At 33.0% G+C, this 26,485-nt stretch overlaps 1 protein-coding gene across 3 annotated transcripts in view; it reads left to right on the top strand.

The window, feature by feature from the left end:
• Nucleotides 1-26,485, top strand: part of FSTL5 (follistatin like 5) — a 768,953-nt gene that overhangs the window by 661,476 nt on the left and 80,992 nt on the right. For all 3 annotated transcript variants that reach the window (XM_036853815.1, XM_036853816.1, XM_036853817.1), the window contains 2 exons: nt 156-274; nt 19,466-19,615. In XM_036853815.1, coding sequence (XP_036709710.1) covers nt 156-274; nt 19,466-19,615 — 269 coding nt within the window. The remainder of the gene's footprint in view (nt 1-155; nt 275-19,465; nt 19,616-26,485) is intronic.

Genomic DNA, 26,485 nt, shown 5'->3' with positions numbered 1-26,485 from the left:
GGGCATATGGTAAAGGTCTCACATGGTTTGCTTTATTAGCATTATAGGACTTCACAAATTGATCTCTTACCAGCAATGTGAGGGGCACTGAGTTTTGGTTGTAAATGTTTCTGATAATTTTATTTTGAACTTTTGAATGTGTTTTTACTCCTAAGGTCTGGGAATTGGGAACATGTTCTATGTTTTTTATGAAGATGGAATCAAAGTGATACAACCCATAGAATGTGAATTTCAGAGGCACATTAAGCCTAGTGAAAAGCTCCTTGGATTTCAGGCAAGTATTTTAAAAATTCCTTTACAGTTTTATACAGTAATTTTGTTAAGTAGAATTGTATTTTGGAAATACAATGAAAGCTACACATATATGAGACACGTGGGTAGGACAGTGTTAAAACTATGATATTATCTGTTACTCTATGCAGGTTTTATACTTAAAGAGGAAGATAATATATTGTGTATTTGTAATGACTTGTTTGTAATTAAAATAAAGGCACTAGAGGTGAAATACCAAAAGTGAACACAGCATAATAACTTCACCCGTTCCTTAATTTAGAATGTCTCCCATTTTGGCAGGCAATGGTTACTTTACCGTAATGAAAGAAAACAGCCCATAAATAATCTGATGGGAAGTTGAGGTATATTAGATGCTTTATAAATGTTGATGCCCATTTATTCTTCATCTTGTTTTTTCATGTACCTTTATTTATTTACATGTACTTACCTTTCACATAAATATTTATTTTCTGCAAAATTTTGGTCAGCTTTCAGAAAATGAAAGAATATGTGACAAAATGTGTATTGCTTATACATATTAAGGACTGTACTTCTCTGCAGGATAATAAGAAATAATAATTAATTTTATATTGCTATGGCTATGTATATCTCCACATAAATATGTATACACCAAAATATGTAATACTGAAGGTACCCATGTTACCTTTGTGTTCCCACACAAGTGCAGGCAGGCACCAGACACCCAAAATAAGGTAAGGTATTGGTAGACCTCAGAATGCAACCGTGTCTTGATACTCATTTTAAGGTTGACATGGCGACAAGATATGAACAAAATAGATATTAATGACCTGGTTTAGATCCTTTACTTTCAACTCCTATTTTGAGCCTACCAGTAGCCAGTGTTGCCACATATTGAATTATGGAGACAACAATTTACAAATTAAAGGCATGTCCTAGAATGAGAAGAAGGAAAAAAAATATGAGACTGAGATAAGATAGGCCAGCATCTCTCAGACACTCTTTAGGACAAAGCAATCTAATGACCTCCTATTTTAAATAAAAGAAATGATTTAACTCAATATGTTGATGAGTGTTTAAAACAAAATAAACTGTTTTTAATTTAAAAATATTTCACTTAAAGGCTAAATTACTAAATAGAATCATTACCATTTTTGTTAAACTATAAGTTTAACAAGTATGAAAACACTTTAAATTGTACGTGCAATTTTCTTTTCTTTTATAATCAGATGATATCAATACTGACTAAATCCATTTTGAATAAGGTGTGTGTGTATGTAAAGAAACACATATAAAAATATAAATATTTGCTTCTGATAAAGCAAGTCATTCAGTTTTATGGCATGTGTATATTTTTATAAAAACATTATGGATGAGAAATTTGGGCTAACACACAGATATTGGAAATGTGGCATCAAAATAGTTATTTAAATCAAAGCAAAATCATTTTACAAAAGAGTGTTTCTGATTCCTACGGGATTGGTAGTGTTGTAGCTAACTATTTGGAATCTAAAGCTGAAAAAACAAGGAAAAATTGATGTGATAGTTTTGTGACATGTTTGGAAAATAGGGATGTGAAGTTTACTTACCTGAATGTCTCTTTTTAAAACCTTTGATTACTTAGACTTCCTCCTAAAAGAAGTAGATCTCTCTCTCTGTCTCTCTCTCTCTCTATATATATATATACACACACACACATATATATAGTGAGAAATTATATACATATATAAATTATGTATACCTTTCTATAAAAAATTAAAATTGAAGAGGAGATAGAAACCAAACATCAGTGATGACAGCCTTAACTCATTTCCTTCAACCTGAGAACCCTTATCCACAACAATGACAAGGCAGTGATTATTAGTTATTAAGAACTAATTGACTGCATCAGATTTTTCAAATCATAGCCGTTGGAAATCTTACATCCATCCTACACATGGGTTTATTCTAGAAATTCATACTGCAAAATAAAAAGAAATGTAAGGATAGAAAGTTAGCATTCTTATATAAAACAAAAATTTACAAAAATTTCTATATGTTAATGGAAAACTAAGCAAAAAGTATAAGAAAAGTTAGATTTGTATTTTTAAGATGAGAGAAACTATCAAATTGTGTGTGTTTAAATTTATGACATTTCTACTGTTCGGATATTGAAATTAAAATACAAATACATTTTAGCTGACCAATATATTTGTTAAAGCACTAAGAATAATACAGAGAATGGATAATTGGCTAAAACTACATCCTGATTACATTGTAAAATGCAGAATACAGGCATTTGTTTATACCAAAAAAGAGAGACATATTTCTCATGCAGTTATTATAATCCATATATATGAAATAAAGGGTAGAGTAGATAAACTTTTATTTCATATTGCTTTGTTATTTTGTTATTCCTTAATGTGAGATAAGCTGAAATAATTGGAATATGTATACACAGACACTTTCATGATACACAAGTATACAGCACTAGAAAAAAGAAAAACTGACGTCAGTATGCTTTGAGAATAAATGTTGAATTAAATGTGTTTCTTATGTGAAGCTATTTTATTTCTGTTTAAACACAGAAGATGTTCATTTCAGAGTGTGTAAGCTATTTGGTGCCACATTCTACTAGATTTCATTTCTAATTATAATTTCATGAGAACATTGTTGAGTATTATGCCGAGAACATTTTTCTCCAGAGAAACAGAGCCAATAGGATTAGTATCTGTGTCCTTGTCCGGATCTGGATCTGGATCTATATCTCTCCATCACCGTCTGTCTCCATCTCCTTACTTAAGGAGCTGGCTCCGGAACTGGTGGGTGGAGTGGCACGCACGTGTGTGAACTCTGTAGTCAGGCCAGGCAGTAGGAAGTTCAGGTGCGGGTTGATGTTCGGTCTGGAATCCAAAATCCACAGATTAGGCCAGCAGAGTGCTGATACAAGCGAACACTGGGGTCTTGAGTCTGACGTCTATAGGCAGACTGGAAACTCAAACAGATTTCTGTGTGGAAGCCTTAAGGCGGGATTCCTTCTTCCGTGGGAAACCTCACTCTTAAATCTGAAGGCCTGCAACTGACTGCATGAGTGCCACTCACATTCCGGGGGGTGATCTGTCTTACTTAAAGCCAACCAATTTAATTTACTTTTTCACTAATTTTTATTGGAGTATAGTCGCTTTACAATGTTGTGTTAGTTTCTGCTGTACAGCAAAGTGAATCAGTTATACGTATACATATATCCCCTGTTTTTGAGATTCCCTTCTCATTTAGATCACCTCAGTGCATTAAGTAGAGTTCCCTGTGCTGTACAGCAGGTTCTCATTGGTTATCTGTTTTATACGTAGTAGTGTATATATGTCAATCATAATTTCCCAATTCATCCCACCATCCCCCTTCCCCGCTAAGTATCCATATGTTTTTTCTCTACATCTCTGTCTCTGTAAAGCCAACTAATTTTAAATGTTAATCACCTCCACAAATACTTTCACAACGGCATCCAGACTAGTTCTTTTTTTATTATTTTATTCAAGTATAGTTGATTTACAATGTTGTATTAATTTCTGCTCTACAGCAAAGTGATTCAGTTATATATATATATATATATATATATATATATATATATATATATATTCTTTTTCATATTCTTTTCCATTATGGTTTATCACAGGATACTGAATATTGTTCCCTGTGCTTCACAGTAGGACCTTCTTGTTTATCCATTCTCTATCAGACTAGTTCTTGACCAAAAACTGAGTGACATAGCCTAGTCATAGCCAAGCTGACATAGGAAACAAACCACCACATCTTACTATCTCTATTAGTCAAGACTTTGATTAGCATTTTTATTCCCAATGTACTTACACATGGCAGGTAGTCAAGTAATATTTGTGAAATGAATTAAGGAAAACTCCATTGCTTAGAGCCTTAGGCTATTCCTTCTGTTATGCATTGCCTGAGTTTAAAGATGTTTACATCTAATTCTCTCCTCACCTCTCCTTGCTTTACAATTCCCACGAAACAGTGTTCTTCTTGTGAAAAACGTTTCACAGAATAATTGATCACTGAATTGTTTCAGGGTAAACATAACCTCATGGTTCTATTAATTCAAGATCACACAGTCAAAATATACTGTGCAAATGCCCAGTCTAAGATAGTTTGGAGTTCTATTATAGAAAAAAGAAAGCTAGTTCTTCTGGATTTTAGAAGATAAATCACTTGATTGTGAGTAGTGGAAATGAGTCTTTTCGAATCATTTTTTCCCCACAAAAAAGGATTAAACATAAAAATAATATTTTTCAAAGTCACTGTTGATATTAAGAGAATTGCAATTCCCAGTACAACTCATTGGCTAGTAAAGTTTAGATAAAAACTGAAATATTTAGAATACAGAATCTTTGATCAAATCTCTTAGAAGATGCTGTTTGCTTGCTCTAAATAAAAATTCAATTTGAGTACAATGTCAGATTACATCAGGTTTCAGCTTTTGGTAGTGAGTTGGTTGAAGATTCACAGAACATGCTTTTATTTATACTTTCATCTATCTTTTATCCTTTTTTTGTGGTGCAGCCTAACTAGACAGGATTCTTGCTATATTTATCCTAGTTGTATACATGATTTCATCTTGTCACCTACAGTAAGTATGTACTTCAAACAAATAAGATTCTATCTCAGACTTATAACTTCAGAACTCAAACTGAAATGGATTTGGAAAAATTTTTCAATTATTAGGTTTTTGCAAGATTACCAACTGTTTCACTCTTCTGGTTTTCAAGTATTTTGTCAACCTTATCGACAACTCTTTTAATCTTCAGTGCTTTTTTACTTCACTTCCTTCTCTGTTCACTTATTAAGATACAGCTGCTGTTCTCCATACATACCATGGTGTTATTTATTCTTTTGTGAGGACTAGAAGAGCTTGAAAGAAAAATCACACAAATCTTATCATGCGTGGGTCTTAAGTATATAGATGTGTGTGTGTGTGTGTGTGTGTGTGTGTGTGTTTTGGTTGGGGGGCAATGTTGCATGGCTTGTGGGACTTTAGTGCCCCAGCCAGGGATCAAGCTTGGGCCCATGGCAGTGAGAGCACAGAGTCTTAACCACTGGAGCACCAGGGAATTCTCACATGCATGGGTCTTATATTTTAGGATGCAAAGATTCTGTTCCTGGTTTTAATGCAACTTAAATGATGCTAACTCAAGAGGATCATAGTTTCTGCAGAAAGTCTGATGTGAATCACCTCTAAAATGTCTATTTTCTAGGCTTGGAATTTCCACATAAGAAAATTACCTAGACTTTATAAAGGAATATGATTGGTACTCTATTAGAATGGAGTTTTTACATAGGAACAGGTTGTGTCCATAGTGTGCAGAATACTCAGGTATCAAGAAATTGAAAGTGAGATTAGAAATGGGGAAACAGCTCTCTCTGCTGTGTCCACACTTCTCTCTCTGCTGGCGTTCCCCTCTTCTCAAGCAGTGCAGCCTTCAGGGCATTTATCAATTTCCTTGCTAATACTTCCAAACCCCCTTTTCAGCATCTCCTTCTGGTTCTAATCCAGTTACTACTTCTCCAAACCCTGTCCAGAAAAATAATTGTTAAAGCACCAGCCGCTTTATACAGTGCAGACAATTCATTTCTCCATGAAGCCATCAAGCAACCTTTTGAATTCAGTACCACTGTATATTTCAGAAAGGTACTCGAAATATTTCCCCACTTATTCTTTTCTCAGTGGGTCTCTATTCAAACATGGCTGAACTTACAAAGAGTTCTAGAGTGATAAAAATTTAAGCTTTCTTTACAATGATATCCTGCAAAGAGCTTCCTTTGCACTTACAATGATATCCTGCAAAGAGCTGCCTAAAGAGAGGAATGCAAACTACCTCTAACTATTCCTTAGAAGATTATGCTGTTGATTTTAAAAGAAATAAATTGATGAAATTGGTCTTTGAAGCCCTGGATTTAAAGGGGCCTTGTAATCTTTCATTAAAAATCACACTCTTATGAAATTCTCACATTGTGCTTCTGTTACGCTTGAAGTAGGCAAGGCTAACATTAGGGGGATAGCCACGGGGAGCATGTAAATCATGCAACAGCACCTTAATGGAGTTGTATAGCATATTAATTGGATCAAGTAATCTTATCTAAGAAAGCATATTAGGTTTTCAAGAGATTATTAATAAGAACCAGCCAAGTTATTTGGTAAATGTGACCAGAATTATGTATGTGTCTCAAACAATCTCTTGCCATCACAGTTTTCATATGAAATATAAGGATTCACTATACACACCTAGGAGCACATTTTCTGTACTTGAGAAAGAAATGTACTTATAGTAATTTGGAATTTCAATAGAAACTTCTTAAGGGTAAAATTGAAGAGTTTAGCATAAAAATTATTCATACAAATATCTTTAAACATAAAACCATTTTACTTGAGACTTACAAAAATCACATAAATCTAGCTTCTATGGCTCTTAAACTACTGTTTCTGGACTAAGATTGAGTTTTATTCACAAAAAACGTACCTGATGACTTATTCAAGGTAATAGATTGGCACTGTAAAAATAAAATAATACAAAAGTAGTAGTTTCTTACTTTGTACCTTACTATCCCCAGTCTGACTTCATGCAACCAATTACATTTAATCACTTCAAGTAATGTGCTCAGGAATGATATTTCTTGAATTATCAATATTAGATATTTTCTAGTGATGTTCCTCTCTGAAGGATGATAATTTCCAAATTTTCTTCTTTCTAAATATGTTGAAAACTTACTGTAGCAAGATTAATTGTAATTATCATATTGAGGATTAGATTTATGATTTTAATGATTTATTTAAATCTTAGTCCTTATTTTTCTTTTCCTTTTCTTTCTTAAAATGTCTATTTAACTGATCTCTTGCTTGATTTCTCATTGCTTATATTTTATATTTCAACAATAGTTGTCAAAATTGTAATTTAATACTGAAGGCTTGTCATTTCTTTAATATCTTTTTTGTATTTAGATAGGTCATTAATCTCAGTTTGAATAATTTGAGAGACTGTGCAGGAAGGAAAATAATACAGTAGATTAATGCCTTTATTTTATTTTATTAAATGTTTGAATCACCAAATTAAAAAAAAAAATTGCTAAACGTTTACAATGACAGTTTTGCATTTCTCCATGAACTTTATCATATAATGATGTTATATGTTTTCTAAATTTCTTAAATCTATATTTAAGATACAACTATATAATAAAAATCCCAAGGAAAACAAAACTTAAACCTCAAAATTATTGTTCATCCCATTATTATTTAAGCTGCTAATTTTTGCCCATTAAAACTCTTTTTTTCTCATATTTAAAAATCCACACACTAGTATCATTTTCATTTGAAAAGTCACTCTTTAATATATAACTTTCAGCATAGTTATTTGTGAATATAATTTTGCAAAAATATCATCTTATGTCTAATAGTTTACTTTTGAAATTATTTAGAAAGCTTAAAGATGCAAAAGAAAAATAGTATATCGGAGTATATAATCTGCATACATAAAGGATTTACATTGAACTAAATCACAGAGGCAGTTTTGGTGAATTCTTATTCAATATCGTCTTCACTTTATTACTCAAGAATATTTCTGAGCTGGATAGTGTGTCAGAACCCCTATCAGATTTGTCAGTGAAAAGAGATGAGAGAAAATGTAATTCTGCAGGCAATATAATAAATAAAGATATAGTTTTAAAGAAAAAGGACAAAGAAAATGTAAATTTGGTCTGTCTTCTTACCTATAAAGAAGATAGGCACAGGAGTAAATTATTTTTTATGTAACATTTATTTCTAAAGGTTTGCAAGATATGATTTTAAAATGGGTGTATTTTATGGTTTTTATATTAATTGATACAAACATAGAAAAATACCTATGTGTATAAATTATTTGGCCAGAATCCGCTCACTTCATACCTTTAAGAAAGAGAATATAAGGTCATTTTCAATAATAATAATTAGCTAGTTAATAACATAAAGCAATAATTTTTAAAGAATGTTGACCTGAAAAAGTGTAATGATTCTCAGTGTGGGCGTTCCTATGTGGAACAAATTAATGTGTGAATTACAATACAGTTTAAAAGTACACATGCGTATAATTATCCTCTAAGGAGCCTTATAATTTTTGAAGGTAAATCTACCACATTTCAGAATGTTTTTCAGTCCATAATAATCTGGAAAAAACGACTAAGCCTGCCTTCCGCCTAAGGCGCCCTCTGCCGGACAGTGTGGGGAGATGAAGAACTCCATCAAAATGACACTTTGCCACCTGCATTGTGAGATTACGTTGCATAGAAAAAAGTTCAATTCCTAAGTGATGTTACACTGTATTGAACAAATATAGAGAATGCAACAATCATAAAATTCCCTCAATTCATTCTTGTACGTCAACATTTTTAAAGCAGTTACAAGACAGAATAAGCCATTCAGAGCAAGAGATTACATAATGCATTCTTAGAAAGGTAATCAATAAAACCTCTCTCGGTCCTCCACTAATGTCCCCAAAGAGAGAAATCTGTAAAATGTGCATTATCAAAACTCATGCATTTAAAGAAAGAAAGGGGAACTTACAGTTTCTGACATTCCATGTCATTCAAATTGTTTGACCCTTTTCCTTAAAAGTTTATCTTTGTTTCCTTTGTGTCCTACGGATTTATACCAATAAGAAATAATTTAATTTACTCCATTTTAATACAAGAATTTCAAAGAATCAAGGAATAGAGTCTACATGAAAGTCCTTTAAAGGTTTAATGACAGTTTGTTAATGTGGTTTATGGTCCCCCAAACTAAACTTCAAGGTTTTACTTCAATCCTATCTTGTAGAAGTAATTTCTTTGCCTGCCTGATAATCTGTCTCATAGGTATTATTTATTTCAAAATCTATATTTGCTTTAGTAATATGATCAGAACAGAGAGAAGTGAAATCTATCAAAACAAAATTGCTTGCTTTTAAAATACATTTTATTTATCTATTTATTTATTATTTTTTGCAGTATTCACTTTATTTTATTTTATTATTATTTTTTTAACATCTTTATTGGAGTATAATTGCTTTACAATGGTGTGCTAGTTTCTGCTTTATAACAAAGTGAATCAGCTATACATATACATATATCCCCATATTTCCTCCCTCTTGCATCTCCCTCCCACCCCTCTAGGTGGCCACAAAGCACCAAGCTGATCTCCCTGTGCTATGCGGCTGCTTCCCACTAGCTATCTGTTTTACATTTGGGACTGTATATAAGTCCATGCCACTCTCTCACTTCGTCCCAGCTTACCCTTCCCGACTCCCCGTGTCCTCAAGTCCATTCTCTACGTCTGTGTCTTTATTCCCATCCTGCCCCTAGGTTCTTCATAACCTTTTTTTTTTTTTTTAGATTCCATATATATGTGTTAGCATACGGAATTTGTTTTTCTCTTTCTGACTTACTTCACTCTGTATGACAGACTCTAGGTCCATCCACCTCACTACAAATAACTCAATTTTGTTTCTTTTTATGGCTGAATAATATTCCATTGTATATATGTGCCACATCTTCTTTATCCATTCATCTGTTGATGGACACTTAGGTTGCTTCCATGTCCTGGCTATTGTAAATAGAGCTGCAGTGAATATTGTGGTACATGACTCATTTTAAATGAATCTATTTGGATTAGTTTACCTTGATGCTTCAAATGAAGAAGCGTCAAGGTAAATTAATACAAACAGTCTTCTTAAAGTAGCCCTCTTAATTTTGACTATTAATCAATAGCTGGAAAGGACCATTTAAGCAAGTATTCTCTGTTGTTACTTAAAGAAACTAGAGTACAGAACATATCTGAAGAAGTAACCTCTATCTTTCCATGATATCCATCAGTGTTCATAGTGATGTCATAATTTTGATGAGCTTTTCAACATTTTAAAGAGAGGTTTACATACTAAAGTCCATTCTTTTTTTTTTTTTTTTTTTTCTTCTTGTGTGGTCATTTAACTTCATGTGTTATCTGGTAAGAAAATAATTTTTTAATAATAAATTTTCACCCCGTCTAACCAACTTACCAATTGTGCTTTGTTAAATAAAGTTAGGAAAAAGCACCATTGCTCCTGTACAAATCAAATCTTCAACACGTTGGAGAGTGAAATTAAATACAACTAATTCTTTAATTCCAACTATCTAAACTGCCATTTAATTGAGTTAATCCTTCATGAACCTTGTGGGTCCATATAATTTACATTTCCTGATATTCCCCATATTTGTGTAATTTCTTTAGTGCTTAATGTTAGCTTTCAATTCAAAGGACATTTTGCCAAACTCTATTTACTGGTTCTTGGACCTAATGTGAAACCTATGGTCTTGATATTTAATTTGTCTCCTCATTATTCAAGTTTATGCCTTTTCCAAAAGTCTTTAAGTCCCTGCCCCTGGATTCTCAGGGACACCTGGACCAACCCCCACCCAGGATTCTGGCTCATTTACAAGAACCAGGAGAATCGACACACAAATCATTCAGTCCTGCACTGACAAAAGATCTAGAGTTCTTTCTTCTCTCATGTTCTGCAGACATTTGAAATTTAACACTCTACAAATTTATTTACTTTTAAATTGGTTATTCACCTCACACCTCTCAAGATGGCCATCATTAAAATGTCTACAAATAACAAATGCCAGTGAGAATATGGAGAAAAGGGAACCTTCCTACACTGTTGGTGGGAATGTAAATTGCTGCAGCCACTGTGGAAATCGGTATAGAAAGCGCCTCAAAAAATTAAAAATGGAACTACCATATGATCCAGCAATTCCACTTCTGGATATTTATCCAAAGAACATAAAAACACTAATTTGAAAAGATACATGCACCTCTATGTTCATTGTAGCATTATTTACAATAGTTAAGATATGGAAGCAACCCAGTTGCCCATCAACAGATGAATGGATAAAGAAGATGTGGTATATTTATACAACGGAATATTAGTCATAAAAAGGAATGAAATTCTACCATTTGCAACAACATGGGTGGACCTAATATAATATTTCTATAAACTGGTAAAATATTTTCTGTTTAAGCAGAGTAGAAGTAATTCAGATAACTTTGTTTTTTGTTTTTTTCTTTTATTGAAACCATGGACAAGTTCTAATTTAATCCTCTCAATTTCTAGATAAGCAAATGAGAAAAGACAAATAATTAGCTCAATATCATAGAACTAACAAGTGATAAAGGGAAAAATAAGTTCTCCTGACCACATATGCAACCATCATTCTGTATTCAAAGTAACTCTTTGAAATTCTTAAATATACACAGTGAACTTCCCTCCAAAACATTTTGGGAAATTGAAAAATTAAATATTTGGATGAAAAATGTGTAGACTATTATAGTTTTCATGAAATGTATCCCATAGTGAATTTTCTATAGGAAAATAACAGGTAACATTTATTGATCATTTGACCTTTTCAAACATGATTTCATTTAACAAACATAATAATCCTATGTGATTGGTGATATCATACCAGTGACATAAACAAAGCTTAAAATGAGTATTTACATGGCTAATATGAGTGTAAAACTGGATTATATCTAATTCTGGTTGACCTCAAAGCCTGTGTTTTTAATCTTTCTAATACTTTGCTGCTAAAGAGAAATCAGTCTTCAGTTTATGATTGTATAGTGTTATCTGCTCCATTTTTGCTATAACATTGGAGGACATAAATGCATTCTCCTTATGTTAAAAGAAAGGATGAAAATTTCTTTACTGTGGTCTTTGTACCATTGATATCTTAGAATCAAAATCATACTCTCTGACAGTTTTCTAATATAGGCCAAATTAAGGCAAATCAGCCCCTAAATTGCCATGACTACCTATGCTTTGACTAATATGAACTAGATTGTTTATGACATTTTCATAAATGAAATGGCAACTAGAATTAGATAAATTGAATATATCTAACTGTAGAAATAAGCAGTTGTATCACTTGGGTTATAAGCAGTGATCTCGACTAAAAATTGACAAAAGTAATTTAACCTCATTACCTTTAAAAAAAAATGGTCCAATAAGGGAGATAACCATGGATATTAAATTGTTTAACACGCTATTGTAAGATCTAGGGGTTTTTTTATATTGCAAAGCAAGGTTAAAAGAATACATTATATCTAGTGTATTCACAAATAGCTCAACCTTATATATATATATATATATATATATATATATATATATATATATATATATATTTCTTCATGATTATAAAAAAAATTTCCTGGAAATCATAATCTAAACATTCCAGTTCAGTACAAAGAACCCTTGTTTCATTTCTTTGATTCATGATAAACTGAACAAATTCTCATTGAGAATAATTATTTATATTCTATTGCATTTATTAAAGTGAACACTATTTTGTCAAGTGTTTCATTCACTTTTCTATTTATCTCAGTAGACTCAGATTGCAACAGTTTTGGATATATATGTATTTTAAAGCTATTTGAAAGAGAGAGAGAGAGCTAGAAAACAAAAGAAAGCTCAAAATCAGAGCTTCTTAAACGATTTGTGGAAAAGAACCCTCCAGGCATGCCTGACACACCCAAGCTTGTCTAAACCCTATTAAAGGAGATGGGTCCACTGACCATGCTCATGGATATTACGGCAATGGCAAATTGTTAGAAAAGATTCTAAACAGTTATTTTCCATTTCTGTACTATTCTCAGCTTGGTAAGGAACGATATGCCAACAGGCAGCTATCCACAGACCATATTTTGAAGATGCTCTAGAATTCAGTTTATCAATGATTCTGGATGACATGCAATAGTGTTTAACAACATGTTTGAGAAATATACACTTTCTGATCCCCTCTCCATTTTTTTTTTCTATGATAAGTGACATTTAAACTTGTATTTACTGAGGAAATATTGTACCTTCCCCAGTATGTCTGTAAAATGTAGAAATACAGGAATAGCAAAGGCTAACATTTTAGGCAGGGATGATAGTACATGATTAAAGGCCAAATTATGTGGCACCAAATATAAATGCTATGAAAATTCAGACAAGAAGAAAATTAGTAAGACCCACAGTAATTAGGATGAGCCATATAGGTGTTGGAAATACGACTACCAAATGTAGATTAAAAAGAATTTGATTAGTAAAATGTGTGATGCGTTCTTTAGTTGCTGTGGAAAATCACTGGTTTTTTAATAAAATTTTGATGAGAACACTCTAGCTGGAGAAAAGGCCATTTGTTGGAGAACAACAAAGAATACAGTTATACATTTTGAGTAAGGTTTATTTTTTATTTTTTCCTTTTTGCAAAAGTTCTCTTTCCTCCCAATTCTCAATTACTTCCATGAAAGCGGACTCTCCTGCCAGTCTTCGGAACCTAATAGGTAGAGAAGCAGTAAAGTTAAACAATGAGAACTACTGAAACCAATTTATTTTCAATAGTTAATGACCTGATCCCAATCAGTGAGAGAACCAGGTCGACAATACGTCTAGGAGTTTTCAAATTTAATGATATGTTTGCATATTTATCAAACATCAAACCCTCTCTCTCTCCACCTTTGATGCAACATCCATTCCCAATAGTTCACTCTGTATCTAGGGGCATCTGAATACTATCCTTGGGTGAACCCACAATGTGGTAGCCAAATTGAGTGTGTACATCTTAGGTCACCTGATTTGTTGTATACTTATTTCTGCACTTAGTGCTGCAGTGAACCTAGGGGTGTGTATATCTTTTCAAATTAACATAATTTTTGTTTCCTTCAGAAAAATACCCAGAAGTGGAATTCCTAGATTGTATGGTAGTTCTATTTTTAATTTTCTGAGGAAGCTTCATATGGTTTTCCATAGTGGCTGCATCAACTTACAATTCCACCAGTGCCACGTGAGGGTTCTCTTTTTTTCCACATACTAGCCAACAGTTGTTTTTGCTGTCTTTTTGAAGATAGCCATAGCCATTCTGGTAGGTGTGATGTGATGGCTCATTGTAGTTTTAATTTGCATTTCCCTGATGATTAGTGATTTTGAGCATCTTTGCATGTGTCTGTTGGCCATCTGTATGTTTTCTTTGGAAAAATGCCTATTCAAGTCCTTTGCCCACTTTTTAATTGAGTTGTTTGCTTTTTTTGATATTGAGATAGATAATATTTAAATGAATGGGTGTAGATGTGTTCCAATAAACCTTTATTTATGTAAACCTGAATACCAGATAATGTTTACACATCACAACATAGTACTCTTCTTTTGACTTTTTTTCAACTGTTAAAAAATACCAAAAAATGTTCTTAGTTCGTAGACCGTTTACCAAAATAAGCAGTGCACTGAATTTGGCCTGGGGTCATGGTTTGCTGATCCTCGCCTTACAAGAATGAAAGAACATTCCAGGAAGAATCAAGAGTCTGAAACAGCTAAATATGGCAGAAATTATAAGCAACTTGAGAGCAGGCATTCACTCAAATTCATGTTTTTATTTCCAAAGAGAGCTTTGCATGATATCTTTCACATAGTAAGTGTTCAATAAATGTTCCCCAACAAGAACTGAAGAGCAATGATTGCAAATTCTGAAGCTCTTTGTGACTCTTCAAGAACTCTCTTTTGGAAGAGACAGGATCTGGAAAGCAAGTTTGAAGTATGAGCAATTTAGTGTGAAAGGTCAAGAAATGGAATTAAGGTTCTTGACAGCTTGTTCAAAGTCTAAAGAGAATTAGATTGATTATTGAAAGGGAAATCAGATGAATCCAAATAATGTTTACTTAAATTACAAGGGCATGTGCATGTTCCAACACACCTGGAGACATACCTCAAGTTATAATTTAAATATAGGCAGATTCTGTCTTCAGGCAAAAGATAGTGGACAAACCATGATTAGAGAGAAGGATGGGAGGAAGGAATAATGACAGAAACTTGTTGAGTTGGATGCAAGGTAAACAGATGTACTTGTGACAAATTCATTCACCCTCACCATGAATGACACAGAGGTTGACTAAGAAGAAAAGGAGGAAAGAAAGATGGGAAATTGTAGATTTAAGGGAAAAGTATTTTTAATAGGTCATCAATACAATATATGAAAATGACCAAGTCCTATAGAAGATGAGTATATATATCCATCTACTCGAACTATAACTTCTATTTAGCAAATCAGGAAGCATCAACCCTATTTTAATTGCTAAATCAAAATTTCCGTCATCACTAGTGATACATCTTATTTTCCTTTAAAATTTTGGAAGAAGATAATACATAAATAGGAAATGCATAATGAAATATGGAAGTAACCCAAAGGGAAATAGATAAATTCTAATTATGAGCTAGAATTGTCTTTTTATTATTGACTCATCTTCATTAGCTCTAAAATCTTATTAATCCTTTAACTCTCAATGGCAGTATACATTTCTATAAAAATGATTGAGTGATACTATTTGATATAATTTCTGACAATTTTCCTCATCAGTACATATTATCTTAATCTTCTTTTGCATCTCTTGTATATTTTAGTTTCCTTTTATCCCACTGAATGCCTAATGCATGTGAAAAATATTCCCCTACTATTCCTACCCACAGAAATAAATACTAATCTATGTAACCTGAAAAAAGAGGAGTGCTATTGTAAAATGGGACCTAATAGACTATAATCAGAAATAATGGCCTGAAGCAAAGCAAAGAAAATTCAGGGTGACTGTCAGGAAACTTTTAATGGCTTTGTAAAAATGATTGTGAGTCTGGTCAGGGACAGCATACAAATAGGAAATAATTCCCAGCAGAGCAGTTTATTTTACTGTTGAATAGTTTTGTAGCAAACAAAGGGGTGGAAATTTCTCCTGGTTCAGCTGTTTTTTGACTGACAGTTTAGTGTCAGGTTACTCACGCTTTCTGTTATTTTGACAGGTTTTGTTGGGAGCTTTTACACAACGGCAAAGAATTTGTAAACAATTTTCCTATATTCAGATCCTTTCATCAACCTTAGGTCCCACTTTTTCATGCCTCTCAAGTACTTGTGTTAGGTAGTGTTTGAGTCTCGTGAAATAAGTTCTTGTCAAAGATGTTCAAGATATTGGGTTGGCCGAAAAGTGCCTTTGGTTTTTAAGTAAAAATAAAAGGCAACATTTTTCATTTTCACCAAGAACTTTATTGAACAATGTATTCACCCTTTTGTTCCAATATCTTCTGCCATTTTTCAGGCAACTTCATAATTCCATCTTTCCAAAACTTTTTATCTTTTTGAGCAGAGAACTGTTGTAGGTGCCTTTTACAGTCTTCCAGGGAATTGAAATCTTTTCCATTAAGAGAATTTTGTAAAAATGAAATCAATAGAAATCCGAAGGTGCAATGCCTGGTGAATACGGCAGATGAAACAGAACTTCCCAGCCAACCTGTAACAGTTTTTGCCTGGTCATCAAAGAAACATCTGGTCTTGTGTTATCCTGATGGAAGATTATGTGTTTTCTGCTGACTAATTCTGGATGCTTTTCATCGAGTGCTGCTTTCAGTTGGTCTAATTGGGAGCAGTACTTGTTGCAATTAATCGTTTCGTTTTTCGGAAGGAGTTCATAATAGAGGACTCCCTTCCAATCCCACCATATACACAACATCACCTTCTTTGGATGAAGATCGGCCTTTGGTGTGGTTGGTGGTGGTTCATTTCGCTTGCCCCACGATCTCTTCCATTCCACATTATTGTACAGTATCCACTTTTCATTGCCAATCAAAATTGTTTTAAAAACGGAACGTTTTTATTACGTTCCAGCAGAGAATCACATGAGGAAATACAATCAAGAAAGTATTTTTGCTTAACTTATGTGGAAACCAAATATCAAAGCGATTCACATAACCAAGTTGGTGCAAATGATTTTCAACACTTGATTTGGATACTTTGAGTATGTAGGCTATCTCCTGCGTGGTATAACGCTGATTGTTCTCAGTTGTCTCGATTTGATCGCTATCAACTTCAATTGGACTACCTACCTGTGGAGCGTCGTCCAGCAAGAAATCTCCAGTATGAAACTTCATAAACCACTTTTGACATGTTCGATCAGACACAGCACCTTCTCCGTACACTGCACAAATCTTTTTTTTTTTGCATTTTGGTTGCGTTTTTACCTTTCTTGAAATAATAAAGCATGATATACCAAAAATGTTGCTTTTTTTCTTCCATCTTCAGTATTAAAATGGCTCCACACAAGTTCACCAATTTTGATAATTTTTTTTTAAATGCACGCTGATATGACAGCTGTCACAGTACAATCTAACAAATTGTTTTGAATGAAGTTAAAGACAACTAAGCGCTACTAGAGGCATCTTACGGAAAAAACTGAACGGACCTTTTTGACCAACCCAATACTTCTGAAGAAAAATGTTTGGTGTAGAAAATAATGTTTCAGTGAATTGATGAATGAAGGTACAATCCTGTACTGTGTTCTGGGCATGTGCTGAGGACAGATTTCTGCATTCAGGTTTGTGCTGCCTGCTGACGAGTGCCATGGACACCACTGGTGGTCATCTTAGTATTATTGTGGTGCATTCTATGAAATGCAGTTCATTCAAACCCCCCAGAACTACCAGAAATATACACCTGATGTTTAGTTTTCAGTTTTTTTGCTTATGTCCTGGAAGCCTGTCACACTTGTACTGTTCAGAGAACACTACAATTCCCTGGTGTTATATGTCCCTGATATTTTAGTGAACCTGGTAGCTTCTGGACTGGATCTTAAAAATGAGTGGATCCTCCAGCTCCTCTGGAATTAGATCTGAAGTTTGGAAAAAAAAAAAAAAAAACCCAGCAAACTACATACTAAGCTTCTCATTCCAAAGTGTTCTGGTTTTTGCATTATTTTCCAAGTTTTATGCAAGCCAGAAAAAACACCTACTATGGTTGTGCTGCCTGAGAAGAGTTATTGTGGTAGTCATTTTAGTTACTAAAAGACAAATGTGGTTTATGTGCTCTCAGTATTATCTTTTCATTGAAAGAAATGCTTAGGTGGTGTTGACAATGAAAATTTTGTTGATTTTGTTTTATTATTATTAAACATATATGGTGGATGGTATATCTGCTGAAAAATAAATGTTTTGGTTTGAATTAGAGATTAAAGAGAGTATTCTAATTGAGCTTATAAGTTTCTAACCGGAGTATACAAATCAATGAATTAGACATGATAATCTGTGATCAGGCGTAAACCATAAAACAAGTGACACATTGGAATCAGTGTTTATCATTATATCATTATCATTATATAAGTAAGTGTTTATCTTTACACATATATTTCATGTATAATTCAAGAAATCTCTTTTCTCAGTGGTTTTTCTAACTACAAATAAATTGAGAGAATTACAAAACCAATAGACCAGTGAATAAAAGAAAAACCTGAAACAAAAATAACAAGCTAAATGACATTTCTTCTAATCGCCGTGTGTCTGCCCATACAAATCAGAGAGGCTTACGTATCCCTTCAACAGTCACTTACTGAATGTTGGAAGGAAGAAACAGAAGATAATTTTTGCCTCCTTTATGACCATATAGCACAAACTACACAATATTAACCAGAAGGTAGTTCTACGGTGAAGGAGCAGAATGAAAAGGGCTTAGGCAGCTTAAAGGACTTTATAAAATTTGACCTTGATACCAAATTGAAAATAAAATAACCATTTCGAGTAACTACCTTATTATCATTTTTCTAAGTTTCTGGTTCTCCACAAAGTAGAAGACTCCTTCAGTCTTGTGTAGTGGATTTGGTAGCTTTTAAAAAGCCCATGAATATGCCATGAGGGCAGCTCTTGAGGTTTTGAGAAGCTCTAAATATACTTTAGTGTGGCATATAATGTCTGGTAAAGAAGTTTGAGATTAGGGGGATTTGGGAGGAAACATTCAACTTATTATGTACTTCTGCAGTTACTGAGCTAAGAATAGGTAGTGACAAATGAAAAGACTATATGTTACTATAAATAAGCATTCAAAGGCTTAATAAAATGTATTTTAAGGGTTATTTCACACTGATTCCTATACAAGTTTAATGAATTAAATATGCACTATATACTGTTTTATTTAACTCTTTATATATTTATATATTTGACATAAATCTAAATATATAAATATGTAACATATGAATATATATTTAACATATATATATATATATATATATATAACTTTTGATGCTAAAAGTAGTAGAGCATCAAACATTAACGTTACTCGTAATATGGCTATATCCATGTTATCATTTAAGATATTCATTTGATTTTTATTTTCTAAATTACAGGATGAAGTCTGTCCCAAAGCTGAAGGTGATGAAGTCCAGAGGTGTGTGTGGGCCACAGCTGTCAATGTCAAGGACAAGTTCATTTATGTAGCACAGCCAACTTTGGACAGAGTCCTTCTTGTTGACATACAGTCTCAAAAAGTTATTCAGGTATGAATGACTCCTCCTTTTGAAAGTGGTTTTGAAGAATATTTAATTTAATGTAATAGATTTTACCAGGTAACTCATGCATTGCCATTTGATTGCCATTGATAACTTGTTTCATGACTTGGACAACTAGAAAATCTACACATTTTCTACAAACTGTCCTCTCATTCCGCTCCTTGAGCCTAAAGAATTGAAGAAGTAATTGAAATAGCTTTTGTTTTCAACAATTAGATTCCATGAATACCTCATAATTCCCACATGACCAATTACACACAAAAAAATCCTCGCAATTGATTATTCTGTCTAGAGCAAAGAGATTCCCAGTCCAAGGCCAATTAAGGTATTCCTAGTTACCAGCACAGTAATAGTAGTATATCTTTCTCATGTGATTCTTAACAAAGGCTGAGACAGTAGTAGATTTACTGGATAATAGTAACTTAGTAGGTTTTACTATAGTAGTAAAACAAGTAATATGTGCATAGGTCAATGACAGAGAAAAACACCTATAACACGCCTTGCCATGTCATTTTTCCATGTTGCCATGGTCATGGTTATGAAAAACTATTCTGGTTTGAGCCATCACCTATTTTATGCCCTGCTCTTTCTAAGACTGGCCATCTTGGACAGTCTACTAGAACTCAGTCTTACAATAATCAAGGGGCAGTGCAGGATTTATGCCCGGCAGTCTGGCTCCTGTATCTCAGCCTTTGACTGTTAGGATCTGTGTCTTCTCAGCTCAAAGGAAACAAACTTAAAATAGTTTTGTGAGATATGTATAATCTGTTAAATGGGAATAATAACTGTACATATCTCATAAAGTTATATTAAGGATTATACCAATTAATGCATACAAAGCATTTGTAGCAGACTCTGGAATATAGAAGTGCTATTTACTATCAAAATTCTGACAGACACAGGAATCTAACCATTTCTTATATTTACAGAGATTTTTTTTTTCTTTTGCATCAATATTGGTTTGAATTTGAAGTAGCTGTTAGCCTCTCTAATGTTGACTCCTGACTAGAACCAAAAAAAGTGTTAAGAAGTTCAAAATCAGGGCCTCTCATTCTAAGAGCTCTTAACAGCTTCACATTAATTCATTCACCCATCTATCCATTCTGCATACATTCATTAATTGCCTTTTATGAGATGTGTTTGGTATTACAAATAAAAGAATCAAAAGTGTTTCTATTAGAAAGCTCTGATATCTCCAGGGTTACAAATTTACAATGGATAATTAGTCCAGTGGTTCAGTTTCTAATATGAGAATGAACAGAAGAGTCATGAGTAGAAGGATGAATAACTGTCTTCTAGAAAATTCTAAGGCCTCCAGGGTTACACAGTTCCCTCTTCACCCAATCTAATGGTCCAGTATCTTCTGTGAGAACATACCTTTTCTGTCTATTTTGTTTCCTATGTGTCTGTCTTTGAGACTGCTTGATTTTTGACCAGGTTGATTTTACTTTGACTTCAGCTGCAACATAGGCCAGTGAATTATAGGCATTCAGTCAGGGATTATCAAGACTCTTTAGTTAGCATGTGTTAGCTACTAGATGTTCTTTCAGGAATAATCAGACTGGTTTTTAAATTCAATGTTCAAACTAGAAACCTACACTGACTGAATATGTACTACCTACTAGATATTCAAAAGTGAGAAAAGTTAACATCATTTATTATTCATGTAACTTCCATCTTCAGACAATGAAGTAAAGTTTAAAACTAATAGAAAATATCAATAATGAAACATTCATGCAATGGTAAAAAATCACATCAATTATATTATTTTTCTAAGTGCCTATAATGCCTATAAAAGAGCAGAATGTAAAAGACATTATACAAGGTTAAAATATTAAAATAATATTACAATATAATTATGATTGTGGATATTTTCAGATAAGAATCTAACACATTTTTAGAAGTTAGAAACTTGGGCTTCAGTCCAAATGGGTTTTCCTTGTGATCTTGTTATGAAAATAATTATTATGCTTTATTACTCCTTCTAGCCATTACCTATCCAAAGGTAATCATTATGTGGCTTTCTGTCACCATAAGTCAGTATTGCCTAATTTTGAATATTACAGAGATGGAAATATACAGTATTCACTGTCTGTGTCTGGCTACATGATAATTGTGAGGTCATTTTTTTTGCATAGAGCTAGTGTTATTCTTTTTTTTTTTTCGTTGCAGAAAAATTGATTACAGTTGATTCTCATTGTTTGTTGATTCTGTATTTAAAACTCACTCTCCTGAATTTATATAGAACCACACAACCAATGCACATGGTGTTTTGCAGACACTCAGGGACTTGTGCAGAGTGGGGAGAAATGTATGACCTGAAGTACATGTTCCCAGCTCAGGTTGGACAAGGAGACACCCCGACTTTTTTGGTTCAGCTTTCATACTGTGAACAAGTGTTTTTTTCATGGTCTATTTACTATTGAGTTTTCAAGGACAATTTTGCTGTTTAAAACGGCCCGCAAGTGTCGTGTTGAAACGCTTGTGAAGGAAGGCCGTGGTGTGCCTAACGGTGGGCTTCATTCAGTCATGCGTCCTAACGCTGTATGGCCCTGAGTTCAATGTTACTGGTTTATTTTTTTTTAATAAATTTATTTATTTATTTATTTTTGGCTGCGCTGGGTCTTCGTTGCTGCGCGCGGGCTCCCTCTAGTTGCGGCGAGCGGGGACTGCTGTTTGTTGTGGTGCACGGGCTTCTCATTGCAGTGGCTTCTCTTGTTGCGGAGCACAGGCTCTAGGCTCGTGGGCTCAGTAGTTTTGGCACGTGGGCTCAGTAGTTGTGGCTCGCGGGCTCTAGAGCGCAGGCTCAGTTAGTTGTGGCGCACGGGCTTAGTTGCTCTGCGGCATGTGGGATCTTCCTGGACCAGCCCTCGAACCCATTTCCCCTGCATTGGCAGGCGGATTCTTAACCACTGTGCCACCAGGGAAGTCCTCAATGTTACTGTTAATTAATGGACAATATGTATTAAATAACGTTTCTCTGTGCAGAAACACTCATGAAATTAGGTTATGTATTGATCAGATGATGAAAATCTTGTGACCAGAGACCGATAGCAACCTAACTATGCATTTCCTGTAGAAGCAGTGGTTCAGTGTTTAGAAATCCAGTGTTGTTGGTGACTTTATAGAACAAATGCCATTAATAATGAGAAGCAAATGCATTTAAAAATATCAGACTTTATTTATACATTAACAGTAGAAAGGATACATTCTGGAAGGAGATAATAGAAAGAAAAGGGAAATGTTGATAATTTGGTCAAAGTGAATGAGAATTTTCTGTAATATAATAAAGAATAATATATAGTATATGTATATAATAATATATATAATATATGTGTATATGTGTATATGTAATATATATTATATACTATATATATTTTTATATATTATTATATACATACACTATGTATTATTCTTTATTATACAACTTATAAAATATAATACAGTAAACTCTCAGATTTAGAAAGGACAATGAAACAAATGGAAAAAAAATCAATACCTGAATATATTAACATGACACAGCCACACATAAAGCCAAGAGGAAGATCTAAAAATAGGAGATAAAGTACTATGAGAACAGCAGCTATTTTCTTATTAGTGATAATGGACACCAAAAGAAAGTGAAATAATATTATTAAAGGACTAAGTGGAAATAAAATATACTCATATTACATGGTCAGTGGAAAAAAGTATATAATTTATTTACTGTATCAGATACAAAAAAAATAGACTTTATCAACAAAATAAATTTAAACAAAGCTGAAACTGAAAACTATATGCTTCAGGAATAAGGAAAATTAAGCAGTTCAATTTGATGTATAGTGAGTGAGTAAACTGGTAAACATAGGATCTACTAAAATACTGTCAATAATAATGATATTCCCTGAATTTAAGTTTGAAATTTTTAAAAGAGTGAAAACACAGGACTAAAATAGCAAAATAAAATGTTTAAATATTGTACAACAATATGTAAGCAGGGGAAGGGCTGATATTATTTGAAATATATATATTAAGGTTTCTTGTATTATTTAAGAATGGGAGTAATTACTGATTACCTATGCACATTAAGTATGTTTATTAATATTTCAAGAAGCTGTGTCTTAAATGTTGTATTTATCTATGAAAAAATAGTATTAAATGAACAACTTACTCCTAAATACAATAGGAAAAGAAGAAATAAGAAAGAGAAAACAGTAAGATTGGAAAAATCAGAACAAAAAGCTTTAAACAAAATTATAGAATAAAATCAAGTATGTTTATAATTACAATAACTGAGAATGGAGTAAAGTAATAGCTGATAATAAAAAGTAATGGACCGAATAATGAAAATCTAGCCATATGCAGATTATGAGACATACCCCAAAAATAAGAAAAAATAAAATTTGAAATTTAAGGACAGTTCCAGATAATTTAGCCATATACTAACAGCAAAACAAAAGAGCTGATGTAAGTGAGAAATATTTGGTACTTCTGTTCTTGATAAATCAACAGACAAAATCAATACTATATGCAAATTGAACACTATTCGTATGCTTGAACTAACAGATACATGTATTAATTTTTGCATCCAGCAGTAATTAAATATACATTATTACTAAATATTTCACTTTCTAAACCTTTTCAATATCATTTCATATCACCGTTCAGCCTGCTTTAATTAAATACAACACACTGCATAGCTTATAAACAACAGAAATTTGTTTCTCAAGGTTCTGAGTGTGGAAAGTCCAACATCAAGGTGGCAGCATGATCATGACCTGGTGAGGGCCCTCTTTCTGGTTCAAAGCCATTGCCATCTCACTGTGTCTTCTCATGGGGGAAGGGGCAAGCGATCTCTGTCGGGTCTTTTTTATAAAAGCACTAATCCTACTCATGAGGGCTCCTTCATCATGACCTTATCACCTCCCAAATGCCCATCATCTGATACCATCATCTTTGAGGGTTAGGATTACAACAAGTGAATTCTGGAGGGACACAAACCTTCAGACTATAGCATTCACTAAAGGAAACATTTTTGAAAATGAACACATGTTGGGTTATAAATTTAGCCTCAAGAAATATTAATGAAATCATTTCATACTGATTCTCTGACACAGTGCTAAGCTATCAAAATCTGCAAAGTAAATTTAAAATGTCAATATCAATAACAAGTAATATTGATAATCATGATTAAACATGTTAAATCCAAGTAAGGCTGTCTTTGAAGGAATTTTGCTACTGTAATGGAAAAATAAATAAATAATAGATTGAAAACAAAACATTTAACTAGATAATTTTAGAATTTAGCTGAAGAAAATCACAATAGTGTAAATGAAAGAAGGAAAGTAAAAATATATGTAGATAAAGACACAATGAAATGAATATGTAAAAGCTAAAAATTGATTTATTCAAAAAAGACTAATTAAAAGGCAATTGGGAATTTTGGCAAAGAACAAGGACAAAAGTCATGGTTAATACTATTAGAATTGAATAAAAGAAGATAGCAAGAGCCACAATCCTAGCAGAGAGTAAAAGGAACTAAGAAAGTATTAAGGTAAAAGTCATGGTAGTAAATTTGGAAATGTAGTGAGAAAGAACAAATTAAAGAGAAAATATAAGTTAATAACATATAATCCAAGAAGTAATCCAAAAGGACCACTTTTATGACAAATGAACTGATTTCAGAGTACTAAAACCGAAAATTCTGTCCCAGATGGAATTAGAGGTGAAAGTTCTTCCAAACTTTAAAGTAACATTTTAGCAAGCAATTTGATGAGATCTAGTAATTTAAAAATGTGTATTTTCACTGTCTTGATGGCTGACTTCTTGTTTTACCCCTTCTACCCACTATATATACAGTCTCTGCATATTCTCAGATTGTCAGCTATCAAAAACAAATCTGAACCCTGTCTTCATGCATCTTGCCTCGTGCCACCATTTATCAGCCTTATTGCCTCATTTATCTATAGCTGCCTTCCATTAGGGGAATAGTAGGAACGGAGAGTAACATAACAGAGACTTCCCTATTGTAGGAAAAATATGGGCACTTAATCCTTGGATCAAAAAGGCAGTACTGTGTCATGGGTTTGCCCACACAACTCTGGGGAGGTATGGGATGGAATTGAATATTGCCCTTCTGTCAATAAAAAGAAACATTTTGAATTATAGGGGTGCTTGAATACCTCCCTGGAAAGAAGTAGAGTGAAGTAGCAGCTGCAATGATTTGGGACGTTCTGCAAGGATCTATTCTATAGAAATTTAGAGACCAAATTAGTTTAGAAAATGAAAATTTCCATATTGGGTATATTCAGTCTAGCTATCTTTCTGAAAGGGACATTATTTTCTGAGACCTACTGTTGACTATAAATATCAACCTAAAATTTTAGGTATATACTCCATAAAAATATCTTTTAAAAAATTAAAGTTTTCTATCTTTGAATTTGTCTAAATTCTTTTTTTTTTTTTTGTAACCATGTATAATTTGAGTCTGTGAGCCTCTTTAGATGATGAAATTCCATAAGTCTACTAATTGTTGGCTGAAATAACACATCCCTATATTTGTCTTAACATGACCTTAGAGTATGTGAATTTTAATGCTTGAAAGTACATGCTTAAAGGTGAATTAGGAATATCCTAATGACTCTACTTTTATACTTGAAAATAGGCCATCTTTTAGAATTCTAAATTCCCTCAAAGTTTTTCCTAATTTAAAAACAACATGTAAATGATTGATTTAACAGATGTAGGTATTGAAACTTATGCTTTATAAATTAATAATCCAATTAATTCAAGTTTTAAAACTATTTAAGGAAAGAATATTTCTAGCTACTTAAAAAAAATAAAACTACCTCATTTGTGATTTAAAGCTTTATTTATATC

The sequence above is a fragment of the Balaenoptera musculus genome, chromosome 5, assembly GCF_009873245.2.
Source record: "Balaenoptera musculus isolate JJ_BM4_2016_0621 chromosome 5, mBalMus1.pri.v3, whole genome shotgun sequence".
Taxonomy (NCBI): Eukaryota; Metazoa; Chordata; class Mammalia; order Artiodactyla; family Balaenopteridae; genus Balaenoptera; species Balaenoptera musculus.
The sequence above is the reverse complement of the archived record's forward strand: the minus strand, read 5'-3'. Positions and strand labels throughout refer to the sequence as shown.